Source organism: Bidens hawaiensis, unplaced genomic scaffold, assembly GCF_021521415.1.
Source record: "Bidens hawaiensis isolate Kalapana, Puna unplaced genomic scaffold, B.hawaiensis_p1.1 tig00040815_1, whole genome shotgun sequence".
Lineage (NCBI taxonomy): Eukaryota > Viridiplantae > Streptophyta > Magnoliopsida > Asterales > Asteraceae > Bidens > Bidens hawaiensis.
The window spans coordinates 34,049-59,922 of NW_027497227.1; the positions used below are offsets into that span (position 1 = coordinate 34,049).

General features: G+C 34.0%; 4 protein-coding genes across 4 annotated transcripts; 1 reads left to right on the forward strand and 3 right to left on the reverse strand.

Moving 5' to 3' along the window:
• The first annotated feature begins 3,192 nt into the window (after nt 1-3,192).
• Nucleotides 3,193-3,726, forward strand: LOC143592466 (uncharacterized). Its single transcript, XM_077072376.1, has one exon. The coding sequence runs from the start codon at nt 3,193-3,195 to the stop codon at nt 3,724-3,726; it is 534 nt and encodes a 177-aa protein (XP_076928491.1).
• A 7,839-nt stretch (nt 3,727-11,565) lies between these two features.
• Nucleotides 11,566-12,651, reverse strand: LOC143592467 (putative F-box protein At1g47790). The gene is made up of 2 exons (XM_077072377.1): nt 12,496-12,651; nt 11,566-11,997 (listed from the first exon to the last, which is right to left on the reverse strand). The coding sequence occupies exons 1-2, from the start codon at nt 12,649-12,651 to the stop codon at nt 11,566-11,568; spliced, it is 588 nt and encodes a 195-aa protein (XP_076928492.1).
• A 2,455-nt stretch (nt 12,652-15,106) lies between these two features.
• On the reverse strand, nt 15,107-18,517 carry LOC143592471 (pectinesterase-like). The gene is made up of 3 exons (XM_077072381.1): nt 17,972-18,517; nt 16,923-17,424; nt 15,107-15,798 (listed from the first exon to the last, which is right to left on the reverse strand). Exons 1-3 carry the CDS (start codon nt 18,515-18,517, stop codon nt 15,107-15,109), a joined length of 1,740 nt encoding a protein of 579 aa, XP_076928496.1.
• A 2,723-nt stretch (nt 18,518-21,240) lies between these two features.
• Nucleotides 21,241-22,406, reverse strand: LOC143592468 (putative F-box protein At1g32420). The gene is made up of 2 exons (XM_077072378.1): nt 22,128-22,406; nt 21,241-22,038 (listed from the first exon to the last, which is right to left on the reverse strand). Exons 1-2 carry the CDS (start codon nt 22,404-22,406, stop codon nt 21,241-21,243), a joined length of 1,077 nt encoding a protein of 358 aa, XP_076928493.1.
• Between the last annotated feature and the right edge of the window lie 3,468 nt (nt 22,407-25,874).

Sequence of the window (25,874 nt, forward strand, 5' to 3'; positions counted from 1 at the left end):
TTACAGGTAAAATTAAAGAAAGATTATGTTTGGGAATGGAAACAATCTGATACTGATTACATAAAAAAGATAAAGAAAAAATTAACAGATTTTCCAAAACTTTATCTCCCAAAAGAAAAAGATTTTCTTATTATAGAAACAGATGCCTCAAACGATTTTTGGGGAGGAGTTCTAAAGGCTAAAACAGCCGAAAAAGAAGAGATATGCAGATACACTTCGGGAAGCTTTAAACCAGCTGAACGAAATTATCACAGTAATGAAAAAGAATTACTAGCGGTAAAAAATACTATCTCAAAATTTTCCATTTATCTCACTCCTGTAAAATTCTTAGTCAGGACAGATAACAAAAATTTTACTTATTTCCTTAAAACAAAAATTTCTGGAGATAATAAACAAGGACGCCTCGTCAGATGGCAAATGTGGTTCTCAAGATATGCTTTTGATATTGAGCACCTTGAGGGGCCAAAAAATGTCTTGGCTGATTGCCTTACACGTGATTTTCAAAATAATTGAAATCACTATTTACCCGGTTATAAATAAGGACCACACCAGCTCATATTTATCATCTCAAAATTCAATATCTCTTTTTATAAATTTTTAAGTAAAGGGGATTCGGGTTTAGAAAATAAAAAGAAATTTTTTAATCCTCTCATGGATGAATTAAAGGCATTACGCCTTAAAGAAAAATTCTTGATTATTGAGCTTAAAGCCATTCAAGAAAAAATAGCTTTATATGACGAAAGTCTAAAAGCAATAACTGTTAATTCAGAACAGGAATCCGAAAGGATACAATCTGAATCTATTCCCTTACAAACGGCTAAGGGTAAAGAACACTCAAGTCCGTTAACTCCTGTTGCTTTGGAAAAAAGCAAAAATAAGGTAAATGAAGAACCACAATCTTCATCTAGTCCAGAAGCAAACGGCTCTGGTAAAGACACAACAAATCCGTTGATGGCTGACAGTTTGCCAAAAACTGAAAAGGTCTCTCTCAGACCAAGTTACTCAGAAATGGCTAACAAACCAGAAAAAGATACTTCTAGATTCTATGTCATTTTTTACGGTGATCACAGAGGTATTTATGAAGACTGGTCTCTAGTCTCCAAATACACCTCGGGAAATCCCTTCCCGTTTAGAAAATACAAAACTTTGTATCAAGCTCAACAAGAAGCTACACCTTTCTCTGCGGAATTCGGCAAAAAAGAAATACCTCTAAAGGTAATAACTTTTCCTGAACCTTTGAAACCCAGGAAACAAGAAAAAATTATAGAATTCAGAGAAGCTCCCACAAATTTCTCAAAAATGACACGTTTTGAAGAAAAAGAAGAAAAGGATATCATATCTCTGGATGAATTCAGGACAATATGGTCCAAAGCAAGGTCCCTTAGTCAAAACGATTTTGAGTCCGAACATATCTACACAGAAGATAAGGCCACTAAAAGCCTAATTGTCTTTTGCCCAGGCTCTAGCCCAGAACTTGTTTCTCTAGCATTTTCTGCTGGATTAATCAAGTTTATTTATCCTGCGTCTAATTTGCTAGAAATCAGTTTATTGACAGAAGGAATGAAGAAAGCAATTAAAAACTTTCGAAAGAAGATTGCAGCAGCAAAGGATGCAAATATCTTTGTCAAATGCACATCCACTCTTCCCGATTGGTATCAAGGAAGTACTTTTCCCGCCTACCATCACCTAGAAATTGGCCTAGCCAAAATAAGAACTGTCAATCCTTCAAAAATTATGAACGATGATGAAGACATTGAAAACTGGAGTTCAATCAGGACAGAGAGATTCATTAGGATCTTTCACAATCTTAATAAAATCAAGAGAGGAAGCTTTAACAAAGTAAATTATTGCAGTAATAATTGCATTATTACAAGCTATAGCACAACGCCTCTTCCACAAGTCGAACAGGCAGCCATCAATAATTTCACACAACAAATTATTGAAAATAAAGTGGAGGTCAGCCCCACCACCAAAAAAAAACTTTGCCAAAAGTTAAAAGAAATTATTGAAGACCACCAATGCACATGGTGCAAAGCAAAAAGCAGCTCTTCCACTGAAGAAGGAATCTACTTTTCGGAAGAAGACACCAGATACCTGGACCCAACACATGGGTATATAGACTAAAAACGTCATCAATGACGATAGAAGAAGGCCATTTTGGTCATTTGTAAAAATCTGCTTCTCCTATATAAAGAAGTATGATTTAGGTTTAAGGGCATCAACACTCGCCCCTTTTCTTTTACTTTTAATTTTCTAAGCATGTGTGAGTAAATCTCCTTAAAGGAGAAACAATGTAGATATCAAGAAGTTTTTCCTTCGGGAAAAACAGTTATGAAATAAAAATATCCTTTTAAATCTTATTCCTTTATCTTCTTCATAATAAGTTTTCATCCTGTAAAACCTGGAATCCTATGTAGCCTCCAAGGAGAGTACCGTTTAGCCAAGAGGGCGTTAGGGAAATCATGGTGTTGTTGGATTGGTCACTTGCAGAAGATTAGAATTTACAAGAGCAAGATAGATTGATTACAGATTGAAAGGTATAAATTTATTTCTGCTGTTATTATACTTCAAATGATTCTATATATGTTTCTCCTTACCAAAAGAAATATATCTTTCATTAAACAAAATATTTTTCAAAATCCGCAAATATGATCCATATATTTGGTATATTTGGTAAATTCAATATTTGGTATCAGAGCCTCGTTGCTTTTTTTTTTAAAAATAAGAGTGTATAGAAACTCTTTAAAAATGGAAAACAAACTTTTGTTTTCAAAAAATTCTGAAGAATCAGAACAACAAACAACTGAAATAATAAATTTCAGTGAAAATGAAAAAGGTTTTTCATCAGATTACATGATTAATTCTGATCAATTATCAAAAATTAACAAGCTTAAATTTAAGCTTAACTCCAAGCAAGTTTTTAACCAATCTAATAATTTACAAAGTCTTGTTTCAAGAGCTTTTACTAGAAAAAATAAAATCTTCTATTGTTTCAACACGGAAGAAATCTCAATGGATATAAGAAATACATCTGGAGAAGTGTATTTACCACTTCTAACAAAGGGAGAAATTGCAAAAAGACTTTTGCAAATAAAACCAGATTTAAGAAAGTCCCTCTTTATGGTACATATAGGAGCTGTAAAAATTCTCCTAAAAGCACAATTTAGAGATGGAATTAATTTTCCAATAAAAATGGCTTTAGTTGATAATAGAATTATCAATAGACAAGACGCTCTCCTAGGAGCTATACAAGGAAATTTAGCATATGGTAAATTTATGTTTACTGTTTATCCTAAATTTGCCTTACATCGAGATTCAAAAGATTTCGATAAAACTTTAAGTTTCATACATCAGTGTGAAAGAACCGACCTGATGGAACCAGGAAATAAAGTATTTACGATTAATTATTTAATCTCATATGCTTTAACAAATAGTACTCATTCAATTGAGTATAAAGAAAATGAGAATATAACTATAGAAGATGTATTTTCAGAAATCGGAACCGTAGAAGGAAGTAAGTTTTCAGAACCTTCACAGTTACGAGAAAACTGGGCAATTGATATTGCTCGAAACAAACAAATACTTGCGTCTAAACCAAGACATAGTTATGCAGGAACCTCTTCGCATTTAAGAGAAGCTGGTAACAGTGAACTTCAATTAATGAGGTCTATGTCTGAAAGGATATATAAGTACGGTGAAATTTTAAAAGAAGTTGTTGGGATATAATATCCTCAAAACTAATTTTAAATACTATAGCCACTTTAGAAGAAGAAATTGAAGCATAAATAAACATATATTCTCTAAGAATAATATGAGTTCACTCATAAAAATAGAAGAATTAATTAAAGAATTAATTAATAAAATAGACAACATGGCTAAAGAAAATTTAGAAGTCATTGCGGCAAAAATTATCAAAGATGTCTTAGAAAAAATTGATAATCACGAAAAAACGCAGCCTTCAACATCCGTAAGGCAAAAAGAAAAAATTTCTGAAAAATCTCAGAAATACTCTTTTCCTAACTTCAACGTGGGAAATCCATCATTAGGAAATTCCAAAAGTCCAAACGCGCTAACTTGGCCTTTTAACTCTAATGAAGAAGACCTTCAAAAGTCAAAATAAGGCAATGATAAAAAATTATTTAAAAATAGCCTTTAGAAATATTCAATCTAAAAAGAATGAATATAGAATACTCATTCACTCCATACAAATAAGAATTCATTACTTGATAAACGACATCAATATGGATCCTCATGAAAGGCTTAACAATCTTGCTAAAGAATTCTCAGCCTTATATGATATTAAGAATCATTTACAAGTTCTTGAAGAAAAAGAAATTATATTTTCTACAGCTTAAGTCAAAATGAATTCTATTACGAAAAAATTAGAACAAGTTTTTGATGAGCAATTAGATACCCTTCCAGTGGATCAAATTAATGAACTCGTTCAACTTTTGTCTTTAAGTGAAGATGAATGTGAGAAAAAAAATTTTGAAAATAAAAATTTGAACGAAAAATATTTCCCAAAAGAAACAGTTTTGGTTATTCCAGAGCCTAAAACAGAAGAGGAAGAAGATTCTTCAGAAGAAGATGAAATTCCAAAACAAAATACTAGAATGCATCAAGCTAGTACCAGTTATGATAGAACTCGCTATAAAAAAGCAAAAGCTGAATTCTCTATGCCATATCATAAGGGAATACCTAGTGCTAACAATGGAAGCTCTACTGCCATTGACACTATAAAAATTGACTGTATCTTTGACCTCGAAAAAAGAAAAGAGGTAATTGATAAATGGAATACCGAAATTAGCCTGATAATTCAGTCTAATGAAGAAGAATTCTCTAATGCTAGAACCTTGTTATTGCTAATAGAGCATAAGTCCGCGGGAATAATACAAGATTTTATCAAAGGAACCTCATGGAATGAGGATTTAGATGGTATTGATCTTTTTGAACAAATTATTAACGCCTTATACACTATGTTTTTAGGCCTTGATTTCTTTTCTAATAAAGATCTAGAAAACCAGAAATTGCTTGAAAAAGCAAGACAAAATTTAACAAGAGCACAGTTATGTGACATCTGTCTTTTAGACGAATTCACCTGTTTATTCGAAACAAATTTATACAAATTAAGTACAGGAGAATACCACTCTTGGGTAGAAGTCTACTTAATGAAAATTCCAATCGTGGGTGAAAAAGCCAAAGAAAGATGGAATAAAGAGAAAAACGGTTTAACAATGCATTCTCTTGGGTTTGCTACTAAAATTGTTAAAGAAGAAATTGCTACATATTGTGATTTCTCTAAAAAACAAAAACAGTTAAAAAGATTCAACAAAAACTGTTGCAGGAAATTAGCAGAAATTCCACAGTTATCTTTCGGCTGTGAGCAAACAAAAGATAAAAAATATTTCAAAAAGAAATATAAAAAAAGGTATAAACCAAAGAAAAGATTCTGGAAAAATAAAAAGAGAAAATTTACTCCTGGTAAATACTTCTCAAAAGAAAAACCTAAGGTTTGTACTCAAGGAAAAAAGAAATGTAGATGTTGGATATGCTCTGAGGAAGGGCATTATGCTGACGAATGTCCTAATAGACAAAAATTTCCAGAGAAAACGAAGCTTATCTCTATAGCAAAAACAGATGGATATTTTCCCTCTGAAGATAGTTTTGATGATTATATGCAAGTATATTCATTAAAAATAATTAGTGATTCATCCTCTGAAGATTTCTCTTCCGAAGAATCTGGATGAATAAAAATCTAATTATCAATTGGGAAGAAGATATTTTACTTTTTTCTCAAAAGAAAAATGAGTTAGTATATTCAAACATAACTAATCCTAACTCAATTTATATCAAGGGAAAAATTTTCCTAAAAGGATATAAAATTATAACTCTACACTGTTATATAGACACAGGGGCAAGTCTATGTCTCGCAAGCAAGCATGTTATACCCGATGAATTATGGGAAAATACTCCCAGAAGCATTGATGTAACAATCGCCAATCAAGAAACAATTAAGTTGGATAAAGTCTGTAGAAATCTGATTGTCTATTTCTCAGGAGAACCTTTTATTATTCCAACAATCTATCAACAGGAATCAGGTATTGATATACTCTTAGGAAATAATTTCTGTCAGTTATATGGTCCATTTACCCAATGGCTTGATAGAATATCTTTTCATCTTAATCAAGAAATGATTTTGATTAAAAAAGTAACAAAGCCTTTCAATTAGGAAAGCCCGGATTTCTTGAATCTATGAAAAAAGATTCAAAAACAAAACAAATACCAGGTACTAATATAACTCAAGAAGTTATAAAACCTGAAGAAAAATATTTTCTAGAAATAAGAAAGTATCAAAAAATTGAAGAAATACTTGAGAAAGTATGCTCAGAAAACCCTATAGATCCTGAAAAATCCAAAAAATGGATGAAAGCATCAATAGAGTTAATTGATCCAAAAACTATAATCAGGGTAAAACCTATGAAATATAGTCCCCAGGATAGGGAAGAGTTTAAAAAACAAACCAAAGAACTATTAAATCTTAAATTAATAGTCCCAAGTAAATCTCCTCACATGTCTCCTGCATTCTTAGTTGAAAATGAGGCAGAAAAAAGAAGAGGAAAAAAGCGAATGGTTGTAAATTATAAAGCAATCAATGCAGCTACTAAAGGCGATAGCCATAATCTCCCGTGTATGCAAGAGTTACTAACCCTCTTAAGAGGCAAAACCATTTTTTCAAGTTTCGATTGCAAAAGTGGTTTCTGGCAGGTACTATTAGATGAAGAATCGCAGTTATTAACTGCATTTACGTGCCCAGACGGACATTATCAATGGAAGGTAGTTCCTTTTGGTTTAAAACAAGCACCCAGCATATTTCAACGACATATGCAAAACGTTTTAAGAGGATTAGAAGAATATTGTACCGTCTATGTTGACGATATAATAGTTTTCTCAAACTCCGAAGAAAAGCACTATTTTCATGTTTTTTCAGTTCTAAAAACAATTGAAAAATATGGGATAATTTTTCACCATCCACCTGCACCACAGACCACACCACCACCGGACCACCGCAAACCACCGCTTAAAGACCAATCCAATCGATTAGGAATAATCTAAGATCTGAAAAGTCCAATCCATTCAAATCTCAATAGATTACGGGTGTTTGTACAAGCTTAATTAAAGTTTCATCAATGAAATCAAACTGTATTTGAGTTCTATCATATTTCGAGATCGACGGTTCATTACCTTAGATCCGATTGATTCAGATGGCTGGTGCGTTCTCTGGTAACCTAGGGTTTCGGCGACGGAAATTGTGAATATGGGGGCTGTTGATGATGATTATGGAAACTCCGGCGAAAAGAGTGATTAGCAGAACAGTGTTGACGAGTCGTGGTGGTACGGCGGTGGTATCAACTGTTCCACTTCCCGGCGAGGAACTAGGGTTTCGCCGCTGTGCGATGACGATAGCGGTGGCGGCTATGATTCCAGGCTCAGATCGAGCAACGGAGAAGGGTTTTGGGGCGGATTGAGTGTGTACTTTTCAACCCAGGCACAAAGGTCTGTTTTCCGGCAACCTGGAGTGTTTCCGACGAAGTGAGGTTTTCTAGCGAACCACTTCTAGTGCCATGGGTTCCTGTATCAGTTAAGCCGCATCATACAACAGATATGGATTTCTAGGTCCTCCCTACGATGGTGAAGTAAAACAAGGTGGCGGTGAGTCTTGGTGGTGATGGAAGAATGGTTTTGGTCAATTGGTGGTGGTGACTGTAATCTGAGATGATAGTGGGGGAGGGGGGGGGGAGAGAGGGGTTAATTATTTTAATTATTAAAAAAATATATGAATTTATGAAACTACCCTCATATTTAGCGAGAACAAATAACTGGGTTAGAGCCAAAGGACTTAACGTGAAAAGGATTTGATACATAAGTATGTTTTCTGCTATTTTTTTTTGCTAAAGGACGTCTACTGAAAAAACGATCAAACGTAAAGGACGTCTTTTGTCATTTTGTCTAAATTATAATATAACCATAAACCATTCAAGTCTTTTCTTTCCATTACAATTTAAACTCACATATGATAGTTTGAAAATGGATATGTTTAATTTATGATTTTTTTTATTGGGTGAATATGAGGGGATATATAAAAGTTGAATAAACATTCTTAATGCAACCTATAGTAAGTTAGGAAGAAGAAAAACATAGCCTTTAGCTGCATATAAGCCAAAATTAGGATAAAAGAAACTAACTAAACCATGTGACGAACCCAAGTGGGCGGTGTAGAGTAGAGAGGCAAAAGAGGCATCCATTGAGATGACACTCTAGAATAGGTTCTATGACAGGGGAGGAGAGAGGGTTGGCGTTTGAGCTTGTTTGTGAGACAACCCCAAGTAGCGCGGCGTGGGTTTGTTCGTGAGGCAATCCCATTGACGATCATGATATTCTTTCTTTAGCATGATCTTTTTGTATTGGAGGTAAACTCAAGGATTGAAAAAGTAGAATAATTAAAGAAAAAGAGAAGTAAACAAGATACAAAGTGGAATGTGTTGTTTTTTTTTTTGAAAGGTAAATTTCATTCAATCACAAAATAGCACTTGCTAGTCCCCAAAACAAGGACCGCAAGGAAAATCAAATGAAATATTTTTGAAAATATATTCTAATATATCATCAATAAATATTATATGATCTTTACCTTGTATGAAGATGCTTATCTTATACTATTATTTTACTTATTAATAAATTTTTGATTTGAAATTTTCTTATTTGTCTTTAAGATATTCAATATTTTATAAAAGTATAAATTGTTCTAAATACTATCAGCCCATTCACATTAATCATACTGTAAAAAAATCATTTAAAAGCGTGTTTAGTCAATTGTCAAATAAAAAAATATTAATTCTTTAAAAAAACATTTAAAAAGAATTAGCCTAATAAAAAACCCAAAAATATTATCACATCAGTACTATCATTTTCATTTTAACCACGTATTTCTATTTATACATATATATATTTTTACTAGCTTTTGAACCCATGTATTACACGGGATTTGTTAAATAATAAAAATAAATAAGGTATGTTTTTTTTTAAATAAATGAATAAAATTAAAGGTAAGAAGAAAATAAAATATATTACAAATAGTAAGAAGTCTATAATCTCAAAGAAATTAGAATTAGATAAACGATTACAAGTTTACAACAATATACAACATTTATTAAAATTGTTGACTCATTATCCATGGATAGCTATAACTCATTATCCATTTATTAAAATTATAACCTATTTGTCAAAATTATTTTGACCCATGACCCATAGATATGTAGGATAAATAAGATGAGAAATTAGAAAATTATAAAGGAAATTACAACCCTTTTGTCAAAATTATTTTGATCCATGACCCATGAATAAATATGAATGCGATGAAAGATTAGAAAGGAAATTATAACATATTTAACAAAATGGTTTTGCTTATAACCCACGGATAGGTAGAATGAATGAAAAAGGAGATTAGCCCAAGAATGAATGTGGTATTACCACATCACCCTCGTTATTTTCTTTTATTAGTAAAGTTAGATGCTAAAAAATAAATGAATCCACGACTATCTTATTTTGGGCGTTCTTGGCCAAAATCGAACACCAAAAATGGCTTATTATGGGTGCTCTTGTTTCACTTGTATTTTAATTTTTAAGCTTAGATTGTGTAATATAAAATCGCACACTATGTAAAATGCAATTAAATAACATGCAAAACAAATATAAGACATGAAAAGTAAGACACATATTAAGTTTGGATTATGCAAACAAAGGATAAAGTTTAAAGTAGATTTTGATTTTGAACTTTTCTACGTTGTATTCTTATAAGGGAGAGTCAATTTTTTTACTCTAAAATGCAGTTAAGGGCTAGGGGAAGAAGGTTGTTTATATATACTTTTTACAATATGCAGATAAGAATAAAAATATATTATCGCCAGAAGTTTTATAATGTATATGAGGGCATTTATGATTGAAGATATTATATTAAAACTTTAATTTAATAATGAATTAGGCTAATCATGCATAATTAATGACTATAATTAAGGTGAATGTGGTTAAGTTAGGTCATTAGATCCCAAACCTCCTTTTCTTACTTATAATTATTAAAATTCAACCTTTTAATTAAAATAATACAAAAAGTTTGCATTTTCTTGGTTGACTTCCCCTATTTACGTTTTTAATGTGTTTTATGCAAGTGGCCTCAAAAAGGGCCTATAAAATAATATGATAAAACAAAAGAAATAATATAATAGCAAAACTGTTATTTTATAATTTGAAACTTAGGAAAAAAAAACATAATGATGTCTTCAATTTCTTTGGAGTGATTCTTAGGGGGAATATAGACTTAATCCGAACTACAATTAATGAATCAAAATTATTTTTTCACTATAAGAACTTAATAGTTTCACAATTATGATAGATTACGATGGCGGATCCTCGGAATAGGAATGAGATCGGTAAAATATCAGTATTGTATCGAAAAGAGTGAAACCATATACCGAATACCATACCTTTACTAAATTTGGGCTTATAATTTAGAAACAATAAGTAAAAATAGATATTGTTGCCAGGTCAAAATTGAGCCGACTTATATTAGTTCAATGGGTAGGATTGGCCCATGGGCTCATCACATTTTACAAATCCATTACAAAAGCAATTTAATTTATGATATTCAGAAATAATTTAATTTATATTTCACTATAAACCAAAATACAATACACATTATGAAAATACCCTAAAAAGTGCAACCCCTTAAAAATCCAATCTATATCCGACAATACCCGGAAAAATCCCAAAAAAAACCCGAAAATTGGGTTTTTTCAATACCCGAAAATAGGGTAATCAAATACCCAGTTTTAGAATACTCGGTTCTATAGTCTATACCCGACCCAAACCCGATACATAGGGTATGGCTTTTAGAGGCAATACCCGGACCCAAATCCGACCCGCGATTTTCCAATACCCAGTCATACCCGAGCCCGGTTCCATACATGAAACCAGGTATTTGAAAAATCCTATTTGTGCACCTCTATCTACCGGTTCCTAAGCCCAATGGGCCGCTTCAGTTTGTTTCTTCTTTCTGCTTGCTTTATTTTCTTTTATTGATTCCCAATTCTATTCTTTGCTTCATACTGTTTTGGAACGCTTAAAAGGGAATTTTCGGGTTAACGAGTTAATCATATTTCAAAATTTTGCTCCGTTCCTTCTAACTATGCTAATATATTTTGGTAATCGTGAGAACCTGTTACCAGAAAAGTCACAGATCCCCACCGTTAAACATGGCGTTCAAAGGGTGTTAAATACAGAAAAACTACGAAAGTTGGATTTAAACCCGAGACTTATGCTAGAGGGACTCAAGTGTTTATGTTAACTTACTTTACTAGTATCTACTAATTGAATTTATAATGGACTTTCAGATCGAAAAAGAACCGCTTCAAGATCAGCAAAGCTGGAATCTTTTTACCAAACAAAACTAAAAATCTAATGTGCTACTTGAATCAAAGCTGCACATAACTGCATTTGTCCAAAACTTTTATGACTCTACTTGTTCTGGATTGGATTAAATTTGCTTGCAGGTATACTTCTAAAGCTTAATTGCAACTTCTTGGAAAAGTCATTTGCTCCAGCCTGCAAACCTTTTATGACTCTACTTGTTCCAAAACCTATAGCACTTTCATATATACGTCCTACGACATTAGGCACGACAATAGCAATAGCTTTTCTAATTGAAATATTCCAAAGAACAACCGTACCACCCTTTGTACAGCGATCGTAGGAAGTGCGGCTGTACAAACAAATCAAGCCGTCAGAGCAGCCGACTATCCTAGGCAATACAAGCGTCTTAACCAACGTGGGAAGAGTCAGGGTCGAATCTAATTTCTGTTGGTGTAGAGTGTCATCATCAATAAGTGAAACATATTCCTTCTCATAATCATAATCAGGGTGGTCATACTTTACTAGTAGATGATGCACCTGAGCGTGGTGGCCGTTGTAATGCTTAGTAATAAAATCAGTGCTGCCGATGAGAGACTTCCATGTTTTGGAGACCGACCGGAATTGAATCAACAATTTTACAGGAAGCCTTTTGATGATTTCCTCTTGGAGCTCGAGTGGTCTGACATTTTTTATTTGTGATTATGGATGGATTTCTAGGGTTTACCTGCCGCTATATAAAATCATATATACGTCCTATGACATCAGGCACAACAATAGCAATAGCTTTTCTAATTGAAATATTCCAAAGAACAACTGTACCACCCTTCAGATAGCCATAGGAGTTAGTGCGGCAGTACAAACAGATCAAGCCGTCAGAGCAGCCGACCATCTCAGGCCTTGCAGCCTCTTAACCAACGTGGGAAGAGTCAGGGAAACTAATGTCTGTTGGTGTAAAGTGTCATCATCAATAAGTGAAACATATTTTTTCTTATAATCATAATCAGGGTAGTCATACTTTACTAGTAGATGATGCACCTGAGCGTGGTGGCCGTTGTAATGCTTAATAATAAAATCTGTGCTGCCGATGAGAGACTTCCATGTTTTGGAGACCGACCGGAATTGAATCAACGATTTGACAGGAAGCCTTTTGATGATTTCCTCTTCGATTTCGAGTGGTATGTTGTCTGACATTTTGATTTGTGATTATGGGATTTCTAGGGTTTACTTGTGTGTTGTGGCCGCTATATAAAATCAGATTTCCATTGAGGGCATCAACGAAAAAATAATCATATTTAATATCTTGTTAATTTTATATTTTTATTTAAGACAGTATTTGGAAAAAAAAAAAAAAACAAATTAAACTATTGTGCCATATTTTGCATGAGAATCAACACTCGGATTAGGCATTGTTAACATCACACCCTCATCTTGTTATCTTATGTGCTGATCCCGTGCGATACCAATTTGAAGGACTGGAATGACGAACAGTGGCGAAGCTTGGAATAAGACAACCGGGGGGGGCTCAGAATGTATACAAAATTTCATAAACGAAGAGGGCCATGCGCAAATTTTCGGCCGAAAACGACTAAATTTACACTATGTATAAAAAATTTCTGCCAAAAAAGACTAAATTTTACCCTACGTATTAAAATTTTCAGCCGAAAACAGTTAAATTTACACTGCGTATAAAAAATTTCAGACGAAAACGGATAAATTTACTCTATCGCGTAAAAAAACAGGGGGGCCGGGTCTAAGCAACCTTCGCCATTGATGACGAATACGAAAAGTATAACAGTAGTACGAAAATTCTCAATGGGCAATTTGGTAAAGATCTAAACTTCAAGGGGTAATTTAGATTTCTTGTAGTCTTTCGTCTTATGTATAGAGAAATCTTTGAAAAGAAAAAGGTATATGCATGACCGAATTTGATAGCATTTCGTACTAATAAGGACGTGAGTGTTCTAGAATCTACATATTAAAATATGAGCATCATAGTTCAAAATTAGGATAAAACTTATCACTATTGGGCCTTGTATAACCCGGTTTATACGAATGAACCTGATCCTACTTTATATTTTTTAATTATTTGAATAGTTTTTATTTACTTAAATAACTAGTTTCTATATTTTTCACTCCTTTCGATATTATTCTCGAATATGTTTTTTAAAATGGCTATGTTTTTCATGTTTTTAATAAAATAACTAACGGGTAATCATCTGTGTTTTGCGGTGGGTCAATTTCACACATGTATACAAAAGCACATTAAAATAAAAGATAAAAAAAAGCAAGTGTAAAGTCCATTGGGAATCGAAAACAAATACGGATGATTAAAAAACAAATGTTGTGCGAAAGGAGTGAAAAAACAACAATTAGTAATCAAAAAGCGAGCGAAAACTACAAGTATTATGCGAAAACTTGGAGTTCACCATGAGAAAACAAAAACTACACAAGTTGTTGGAAAGCGAAAAATACTAAGCGGAAGGCCGAAAACTGTCTACACAACGTAAAAACTCAAGGTTAGTTTTGTATATATTGGTCTTTTGTTCACTTTGCTCACTTATTGTAATCCCACATTGTCAAATATTCTCTGTAATAATGTTTGGTTATGAAATGAAGGAAACAATGTTTATTTAGCAGAAATTTAAAATTTGTTTCTTAATTTTATTTTTGCTTTATACTGGTTTTGAAGACTAAAAGGGCATTGTCGTCATATTTCAAAATTTCGCTATATTCCTTCTTAGACTATACAAATATTTGGTATATTAGTTTTTATTAATCTTAGCTGTCTTCTTTTGGTCACTACCGGTCAAAACTAACGAATTGGCTGCTGACGGTTCTAACTTTTAACGTATTCGTATACGTATTGCTGTCTTCCATAACATTCGTTATAGTACCGAAACTAAAAAAACAAAATTGACATTCGGTCAATTTACGTCGTATTCCTTGCTGTACAATAGCTAAACAAAGAAACCAAAAAAAAAATGTCTGCAACCACTAAAGTGCTGTCAAGTGACCCAATATAAGGCCCTGCGACTTCAAAGTTATCTTTTATACTATACAATATATATAATAAAATGAACCGAACTGATCCGATATTTATTGTGGGAGTGGATGACATAAAAAACAAATGTGTGTTAGGTCGCATTTACTAATATTTATTCGGGGCTGATGTGATACAAAGTTACGGGCTTCAATAAATTGGCAGGAGCCCACAAGAAAGGAGCATGGCCATCCGAGAATTGTTAAAATATTTCGAATCAAAGGCCAGTAAAAATATAAACCTTAAGTATAAAATATAAATTCGATAACTTAAATTAAAAAAAAAATAATATAATAGTAATTTTGATTTCTTTTATTAAAAATGGGTTGGTGTTGTTTCTTTTATTAAAAATACAGTTTTTTTAAATATACATATATATATAAATATATAGTTTTTCTTTTTTACGATTTTCGGGCCTATCTAGGAGATCGGACCTGGGACCATCAACCCCCCACCCCCACCCCACCCAAATCAGAAACGCCCCTGGAAAAGAGTCTATATACATACTGCACTCAACAATAAACCATGAATTAACGTCAAATGCTTATTAGCAGAATGTCACAATAATTCAAACAATTTATTCGACACCAACGAAAATGTTACACGCTACAACCCGAGAGAGTAAGGAAAACCCGTGTTCTTTAACCAACTACCACCGTCAATAAAGCTTCCGGGGGTAAAACCTCGAGCTTCCGAAGCACTAGTAATCACCTTGAACCCCTTCCACTTCACTCTTTTTGACGTATCTGCCCCAGCCCCGTTGTTCTGATACTCACCATAATACAATGTATTAATCGCAAAGTTCCCGTCCCAAGGAAACCATCCTTCCGGATGTATCACATCACTTATTGTCGTTTGCATTACAACCGTTCTCGAATATTCCTTCCACGGCCGCCCTAGGTACGTTGGAAAGTCTTTTTGTACCGGTTTTAAATCCGACGTGGCTCCAATTCTTGATTTTTGAATCACAATCCCAGTGTTTTGGTTTGGGTCGGTTCGGCCTTGGGCTGTGACCATGTTCTTTTGTTTTGGCCCGGGTTTGCGGGCATGGATGTCGCAATCTTGCAAAACGGCTGCAGCATTGCCGAAAATGAAGTCAACTGTGCCGGCTATGTAACAGTTGACATAAAACTGACGGTTGGTGTGGACATAAAGGGTGTCTTGGTATGCTATCATGCCACATCGGTAGAATGATGACTTGTCTGACCCGACCCGTAGGGCCACCGCTTGTTGGCCCGATGGTCCTGCTTTGTTTTCAAAGGTTATGTCACGTGCTAGGAATCCCTCACCCACAACAGCTGCTTGTACATATAAATAAGTGTGACATTAGTATGACAATGATGCTTCATCAATCAAGATATAAATGTAGAATAGAAAAATCATTGCTAACTAAATTAGAAATCATTTTATTTGGTTTCAATGTTTCATTTCTTATTATGGTTGATAAAAAATATAAAATGTTTAAGCATAAGGTTGCTTTAAAAATTAAAAAAATCAAACTTAAACGATCATTATAACAAAAAAAATGCTGGACATTCCACAAAACACTCAAACGAGCGTTTTGACACAAAACAAAATAAAAACTTTGAAACTTATCTAATTTCATATAAAAAAATTCAGACCATCGTTTTGACAAAAAAAAAAAGAAAGAAAGAAAAGAAAAGAAAAGAAAAAGTCAAACTTTGAAAATTATTGGTTAGAATAACCATCTAAAAAATGTCCGGATGACCTTTCTGACCATAATCGATCATTTTAACAAAAAAATGTTGGACGTTCCACAAAACACCCAGACGAGCGTTTTGACAAAACAACATCATACTTTGAAAATTATCTAATTTCATGTAAAAAATGCAGACGATCGTTTTGACCAAAAAAACTAGAAAAGAAAAAAGAAGTCAAACATTGAAAATTATTGGTTAGAGTAACCGTCTGAAAAATGTCTGGATGACGTTTCTGGCCATATGGGAGTTAGACTTTGAAAATTATGATTAATAAATAACGTTTAAGCATATGGGTTGTGTTATAGCTGCATGTCTACATCATCCACAGACGGTTGTTTTGACCATAAAAGTCAGACAATCTACAAAACAATCAGATAGTCATTTCGAAAGAAAAAAAAAAGTCAAACTTTGAAAATTATTTGATTTCACATCGTAAAGTTAGACGGTTGTGTTGCCAAAAAATAATAAAAAAAAATCAAACTTTGAAAATTATTGGTCAGAACAACCATCTAAACAATATCCGGACTGCCGTTCTGACATAAAAGGAGTCAAACTTTGAATATTATAGTTTAAAACGGCATTTGGCCAGAATCTGAAGTTCTGAATCACCATTCTAACCTAGACAGTCAAACTTGATAAACTTTTGTTTTAAACAGTGTAGGATTAAATGCCAGATGGCTATACGCTAAGCAACTACTGACCAACAGTAGCCGAATTGAAGGTGGTACTACCGCCCGCAACGCTTCTGCTTGCCGTGACAATCGTTCTACTTTGTCCAGCACCCAAAAACATCAAGTTCCACTTATTACTCGGGACCTCAACGTTTTCTCGGTACACCCCTGCCGCTATTCCAATAACATGTCGTTTTGAGCTTCTAGTTGGAGCAGCCGCAACGGCTGCAGAAATCGTTCTAAAGTTGCCACTACCGTCCGCAGCCACAGTCACATCAGGTTTCACAGTCCCAGACTGCAACAATCTTCTATCGCCTGCGGACAACCACTCGGGCCAGTTTTCAGCATTGTTTTCATTCATTAATTTTCTTGTTTTTGTCTTGAATTGGTCTGCATTGTCTGTATCAGTCAAGTTTTTTATCAAGGCCAAAGAATTGCTGCACATCTTCCCGGCATTGGTCTCACCGTCAATTATTGATTCGCGCAGGGTCCTTTCGTGTTTGTCATGGGAGAATCCATCAATGCATGTTTCCTGATAATAGAATTGGTTAGCAAAGAATGGAAAAAAAATAATTATGATATTATTTATTTTTTTTGTTTTTTTTTCTAACAGCAAATTTTTCGCCCCGAAATCCCATAACCTTGCTAGGATTGGAACCGCCGTTTAAGGGTGTGCACAGTTCAGTTTGGGTCAGTTTTCGATTAATACAAAACCAAAATTTTAAAACCGTTCGGTTTTGGTTTGAGTTCAGTTCAGTTTTGATTTTTCTGGTTTTGTCATTTGAGCTTGAAAATTTTGCACTGGAAATAAAGAATTTGTGTCTAAATCATTTTGTTATTAGTTTAATAACTAATTTATTATTTTACATGTGGAATAAAATATTTGACTTGCACGTTTATTAAATTCTTATAAATTATTTAAAAAAAGTAAAAATGAAAATTTATAAATCAGGTTCGGTTCCGTTTTTTGGTTTTTTATTACATGCAAAACTAAAACCGAACCATAAGTTTAGTTTTTTACAAAAAAATAAAACCAAATTGCTAGACCAATAGGTCATGGGTATTATTTTTGTACTTACCTGGTTGGTTATAGTGGTGCTCATAAGAGTAATTATGTCCTCAACATGTCGGCGAGTTCCTTTTTTCGTAGGATATGCCTTAAGGTAACCTATGACTTCGTCGAGCTCTTCCAATGTTTCGGACACCATCTCCAGACAATCATGAAGAGCGATTTTCCCACGTTTCGTGAGATTCGTCCTAGCTGTAAGACCCTTTATTATCAAGTGGTTTGTTTGGATTCTCTCTTTTGTTTTATTAATAGCTAGTTCAATGAAATCTTTCGACGTTTTGACCTTTTCAGTAATATCAGGGTCGCTAGAAAGCGTGGTGTAGCATAATTCGGGGTGGAGAGTGACACTACATGATGATTTCACAATGGTGTGAGCAGTTGATGCTCTTAAGTTGTCGTACGTAGAGCTAGAGGACTTGGAGTTATTAACTCCAGCCACAATGCTGATAACAGCCGCGATAAGTGCGATAAGTAGGAATGTAGCAAAAACTGTTAAGAAGATCTTTTTCTTCTTGCTGGAATCCGGCATTACTCCGGAGAAGAGTTGCTTGAACATTGCTAATTTTGTGTGTGGTGGAGCCTAAGGAGTGAATGAATTTGTGTGGGTACTCGTGAATAGTAATAGGAGCTAATGGTTTTTGGTTGTTTGCATTGATGGATATTTGCATTTGGGCATGTTTTTTGTGTGGCTTCTCATTGCCACAATAATTTGAGTCATTGAAAAATATGAAAATGTTATGAACACCGACACTTTTGTGTGTATGACACATTTTCATTATTGTCACCAACACCGACACTTTTGTGTGTATGACACATTTTCATTATTGTCACCAACACGGACATTTTTTTGTGTATGACACATTTTCATTATTGTCACCAATTATTAACTCTTGTCCCCTCCTCCCAATAGTATATAGAATAGTTCTTTTGATATTATAAATACCATGTATCTTGATAGATTTAATGCATCAGTAAAAGTTCATATTCTTATATTTTCCTTATTCCATTGTTTCTTGTTAACTCCAAGTCTCATATATTACTCTTATAAGCTTGTTATAGTTAGGGCTAATATTATAACAGAAAACCCTTTTTTAGCGTATTATCAAAAGCTTACAAGTTTTCATTTTCGCTATAATTGCTACAAATTTTGTATTGTATTTATTTGAGGTGAGAAACTGTTCACCTAATTCATAAGGTTCCATATGAGTCGTATAGGAGCATCTGCCACATTTTAAACACGGGCTGTATGAGTAACCTTGGTTTTTACCACCTTTAATGTTATGCAAGTTGTACAAAGGAACCTATTTCGTGATTTTGTCCAACTTGTAACTACGATATATGCTAGTCAACCTAGAAAATCGTGGTTTACTTGTGCATACAACTACAGTGAGAATTTGTTATACGTGCACTTATTGCTTGAATGCTGTTTAGTTAAACTACTATATGCATCAAGTTTTTTCACGTCAAAAAGAGTTTTAAGTGGCATGTATCTCGGTTTTGAAAATAGTTCATTTGTGTTCGCATGTTTCGAGTCTCAAAGCCTCGTTTTAGGGTCTTTTTCCTTGGTAACGCCTACCAAAAATCTAAGTCTATCATTTTATAACAAGTTCGTGTCTACAATCAGTTCGTAAACTTTAAGAAGTTTAATTATTAACTTTTATTTTAACGAGCCGTTTACCTCGAGCTTCGAATGTACCAAGCTTATCAATATGGGTTTTACCGCCAAAACCAATCTTTTCCAATTTCTTCAATCAGTAGCTTTGTTTAAAGAGAGGTTCGGTCATGCGCTTTTGAAGACAACTAAAAATCAATGTCTAATTTGTAGCAGGTGTCGCTCTCTGGTTGTTTGGATGGTGGGCACACCATAATGTTCATGATTTTTTGAGCCAAAAGGCGGCGTCTAAGCCTTAGCCATCTCAATTGACGGAGCTAATGTGGCGTCTTATAGTTGGCTGAAATTAAAAGAACTAGTATTTGGTAGGCTCATGGGTTGTTTCGAACCCACCATCTAAGCCATTAAGAGGCTGGCTGATTAAGAGGCTCCATTCAACACGTATGTAAATCTAACCAAATAAGAGGCTCCGAAACTGATTTAGAGAAGGTTTCCTTTTAGTGAACTAAACACACTTTGGTTTGACCGATTCAACGGTAAACAGTCCCTGAAAAGGAAGGACTATTTTGATTTTGATTTTTTTTTTTATTAAAGTGACTATTTTGTTTGGTTATTTTGCATAAAATGTTGCTTTTGCTGGGTCCTAAGCCCAATGGGCCGCTGCAGTTTATTTCAGCTTGCCTAATTTTATTCTTTACTTCATATATATTGGTTTTGAACTTACAAGAGCATCGTCATGTTAGTCATATTTTATATTCCTTTATCCATTCCTTCTAACTAAGTTATTTTAGGGGCCGTTTGGCAGCCACTTAACAGTCATTAAGAGACTAACTCTTGGCTCATAATCTCTTAATGGTTAAAATGTTACCTCTTAACCATTCAGACTTAAGGCTATCTCTTAACCATTAAGAGATAGGCTCTTAGTAACTATGAGAACCTCTTTTCAGAAAACGTACGAGTCTTCACCACTGGTCTTCAAGTTGGCTAAAGCCAGAAATACAACAAAGACTAAATTCGAACATGCAATCTTTGCTAGAGGAACTCAAATATTTATGTCAACTTACTTTACCAAGTTATGTTAAATTGATAATTGAAAGGCCTAATAAACTCTTCACATTTCTAAACTGCTCGTTACATTCAAATTGAAAACGAACCACTTCAAGGTCAACAAAGCTAGAATCTTTTTAACCAAACATACAAAACTAAAAATCTGATGTGCTACTTAAATCAAAGCTGCACATAACTGCATTGATCCAAAACTTTTATGACTCTGCTTGTTCTGGATTGGATTAAATAATAATAATAATAATAATAATAATAATAATAATAATAATAATAATAATAAAATCATCAAGAATCCATTCAAACTTCCAAATAGTAGCAAAGTAGCTGACAGATTTAAAATCAAGTTCATGGAAATTTTCTTCCAAGAAAGACAAGCATTAATCTGTTTAAAGCAACAGGAAATTGCAATTCAAAATCAAAACTTAAAAAACATAAATTTAGTTCTGAAAACGCGGGGTGATGAAGGGCATACCAAATATAAAGTGATGAACGTTATGAAACCATATCATCTTGAAACTTGAGGATCATCTTATATTGCACCTCAAACTTTATACTTTGCTTGTATCAATCCAAGGCCTTTTGTTCTTAACATTCCACTTAATTTAAAACACTGTTATAAACCTTAAGATCTTGCTGATCAAGCAAAAGTAGTGTTTCCATGTAGGGATACGTTGAAAAAACCATACATCAAGATTATCTATGCGTTTTGAGTTGGGCTTGTAAACAGCAAGTTGTTCACAGCCATATGGCCCATATCTATTTGAAATTTCAATTACAGGTTCACCACTCCTCCGAAATCCCACTACTATAGCATCTATTTCTGGTGTAATAGTGAATAGCTTTGTAAACGATTTTAAATCACCACCCCCCATCATCCATACATCGAGACCTGAATTTTCAAAATCATCTTCTTTTCCCATAACAACAAGAGACTCTCCTAGCTTATACATGGTCAGAGACCAAACAATATTTGTTAAACTATCTGGAAAGGTTATTTCTCTAAATTCTTCGCTCGTCATATCAAATGAAATCATCATATTATAATGAAACACTCCATCATCGGGACCCCTATCGGCAGCAGGCCAATAAAAAACTCCACCCACAATTACCTCATTATGGAGGACAAAATGAATTGATTTACGAGGGAGATTGCCATACGACCTTCTCCAAACCTCAGTGCTTAATGTAAAAATCTCAACCTCGGGAGGGTTGGAAGCTACGGTTTCCGTACCCTTCGTCATGTAATGATCAACATATGTAACCTTGACAATCTTAAGGTCATTAGTCTTACGACAAACCCCAAAACCTATAGCACTTCCATAAATACGTCCTATGACATCAGGCACAACAATAGCAATAGCTTTTCTAATTGAAATATTCCAAAGAACAACTGTACCACCCTTCAGATAGCCATAGGAGTTAGTGCGGCAGTACAAACAGATCAAGCCGTCAGAGCAGCCGACCATCTCAGGCCTTGCAGCCTCTTAACCAACGTGGGAAGAGTCAGGGAAACTAATGTCTGTTGGTGTAAAGTGTCATCATCAATAAGTGAAACATATTTTTTCTTATAATCATAATCAGGGTAGTCATACTTTACTAGTAGATGATGCACCTGAGCGTGGTGGCCGTTGTAATGCTTAATAATAAAATCTGTGCTGCCGATGAGAGACTTCCATGTTTTGGAGACCGACCGGAATTGAATCAACGATTTGACAGGAAGCCTTTTGATGATTTCCTCTTCGATTTCGAGTGGTATGTTGTCTGACATTTTGATTTGTGATTATGGGATTTCTAGGGTTTACTTGTGTGTTGTGGCCGCTATATAAAATCAGATTTCCATTGAGGGCATCAACGAAAAAATAATCATATTTAATATCTTGTTAATTTTATATTTTTATTTAAGACAGTATTTGGAAAAAAAAAAAACAAATTAAACTATTGTGCCATATTTTGCATGAGAATCAACACTCGGATTAGGCATTGTTAACATCACACCCTCATCTTGTTATCTTATGTGCTGATCCCGTGCGATATCAATTTGAAGGACTGGAATGACGAACAGTGGCGAAGCTTGGAATAAGACAACCGGGGGGGGCTCAGAATGTATACAAAATTTCATAAACGAAGAGGGCCATGCGCAAATTTTCGGCCGAAAACGACTAAATTTACACTATGTATAAAAAATTTCTGCCAAAAAAGACTAAATTTTACCCTACGTATTAAAATTTTCAGCCGAAAACAGTTAAATTTACACTGCGTATAAAAAATTTCAGACGAAAACGGATAAATTTACTCTATCGCGTAAAAAAACAGGGGGCCGGGTCTAAGCAACCTTCGCCATTGATGACGAATACGAAAAGTATAACAGTAGTACGAAAATTCTCAATGGGCAATTTGGTAAAGATCTAAACTTCAAGGGGTAATTTAGATTTCTTGTAGTCTTTCGTCTTATGTATAGAGAAATCTTTGAAAAGAAAAAGGTATATGCATGACCGAATTTGATAGCATTTCGTACTAATAAGGACGTGAGTGTTCTAGAATCTACATATTAAAATATGAGCATCATAGTTCAAATTTAGGATAAAACTTATCACTATTGGGCCTTGTATAACCCGGTTTATACGAATGAACCTGATCCTACTTTATATTTTTTAATTATTTGAATAGTTTTTATTTACTTAAATAACTAGTTTCTATATTTTTCACTCCTTTCGATATTATTCTCGAATATGTTTTTTAAAATGGCTATGTTTTTCATGTTTTTAATAAAATAACTAACGGGTAATCATCTGTGTTTTGCGGTGGGTCAATTTCACACAACATGTATACAAAAGCACATTAAAATAAAAGATAAAAAAAAGCAAGTGTAAAGTCCATTGGGAATCGAAAACAAATACGGATGATTAAAAAACAAATGTTGTGCGAAAGGAGTGAAAAAACAACAATTAGTAATCAAAAAGCGAGCGAAAACTACAAGTATTATGCGAAAACTTGGAGTTCACCATGAGAAAACAAAAACTACACAAGTTGTTGGAAAGCGAAAAATACTAAGCGGAAGGCCGAAAACTGTCTACACAACGTAAAAACTCAAGGTTAGTTTTGTATATATTGGTCTTTTGTTCACTTTGCTCACTTATTGTAATCCCACATTGTCAAATATTCTCTGTAATAATGTTTGGTTATGAAATGAAGGAAACAATGTTTATTTAGCAGAAATTTAAAATTTGTTTCTTAATTTTATTTTTGCTTTATACTGGTTTTGAAGACTAAAAGGGCATTGTCGTCATATTTCAAAATTTCGCTATATTCCTTCTTAGACTATACAAATATTTGGTATATTAGTTTTTATTAATCTTAGCTGTCTTCTTTTGGTCACTACCGGTCAAAACTAACGAATTGGCTGCTGACGGTTCTAACTTTTAACGTATTTGTTCCTAACGGTTTGCGATTAACAGAATCCTAGCGTCGTTAGTTTCAGGTCGTCAGAAAAACGTTTTTGGATTGAAAACTCAATTTTTTTTCCGAAAACTCAAACATTTTCGTCCCAAACATCTTAGTAACTTTGTATCGGACCTATAAGAACTTTTTTCTAGTAAAAGCCCCGATTTTTGAGGTCACAGGAAACCCTAAAACCATCATCGGAATCGGTTGATGGTGCTCAAGCAGTGGTAGCTGGTTGGTGGTGAGTCAATTGTCGGTGGTTGCGGTGTTCAAATGGCGTTTTCCAGCAACAAATTTGACTTTTCCTGCCAAAAACGTTTTTCCGACGACCTGAAACTAACGGCATTAGGATTCTATTAGTCGCGGACCGTTAGGAACAAATACGTTAAAAGTTGGGACCGTCAGTAACCAATTAGTTAGTTAATACCGGCAGTGACCAAAAGACAACAGTTAAGATTAATAAAAACCAATATACCAACATATATTTTGGAAATCATGAGAACATGTTATCAGAAAAATCCACTGTGACCTCTAGTAGAGGGACTCAACACTAATGAATTTATGTTAACTTACTTTACTAAGTTATACTATATGAAATTGTAACAGACTATTCACATTCTAAACTGCCCGTCACATTCATATCGAAACGAACTACTTCAAGATCAACAAAGCTAGAATCTTTAAAAATTTTAACCAAACATACAAAACTGAAAATCTAGGTGCGTCACTCGAGTCCAAGACTTCTTCTATGATTCTACCTGTTCTGGATTGGATTAAATTTGCTTGGAGGTATTCTTCTAAAGCTTGGTTTCAGCTTCTCAGTAGACTCATTTGCTCCATCTTGCAAACCTTTTAATGTTTGTGATTTTAAAGAACCTGAACTTGCACTTTTTGGCATTAGTCTTCCTTCAACTCCATTCAAGCATAAACCAAGAATCATTAGCAGCATCATGACAACAAAAATGAGAGAACCCATGTTTGATTTAAGGTTCATGATTGAAGATTTTGTTTGTTTTTTAAGTTTTAACACATGAAGTAATGAAGTACATCCATGTTTATTTATATGGTTCATGTCTGTTGGTGTCATCATCAATAAGTGAAACATATTTTTTCTCATTATCAGGTTGGATATACTTTACTAGTAGATGATGCACCTGAGCGAGGCGGCCGTTGTAATGCTTAATAATAAAATCTGTGCTGTCGATGAGAGACTTCCATGTTTTGGAGACCGACCGGAATTGAATCAACAATTTTACAGGAAGCCTTTTGATGATTTCCTCTTGGATTTCAAGTGGTATGTTGTATGGCATTTTGATTTGTGATTATGGATTTCTAGGGTTTACTTGTGTGATGAAGCCGCTATATAAAATCAGATTTCCATTGAGGGCATCAACGAAATAAAAATCATATTTAACATTGTGTTAATTTTATTTAAGAAAGTAAAATATTTTTTAAAAAACAAATTAAACTATTATTATATATAATAATTAAGAAGTTTGGCGACGTAAACGTTGTCTCACGTGGTTTGTCAGCCTTTTTATTTGTTTTTTTATTTTAAATTAGTGTCGGCTCGCTGCCGTAAAATACGGGATTTTTTTACCGTTGATACCGTCAAATTGTTTCCGTCAAATTCGCGTCAGCTCGTGATCGCAACCTAAGGTTTCCCCCCCCCCCCCCCGAGTTTTTTTTGTCCATCAATTTCTAGACGAATTCGCGTCAGGTCACGGCCACAACGCGCATATATTTTTGGTTTTCGCAACAGTTTTTTTATGTTAATTTGTTGTATTTTGAGTGT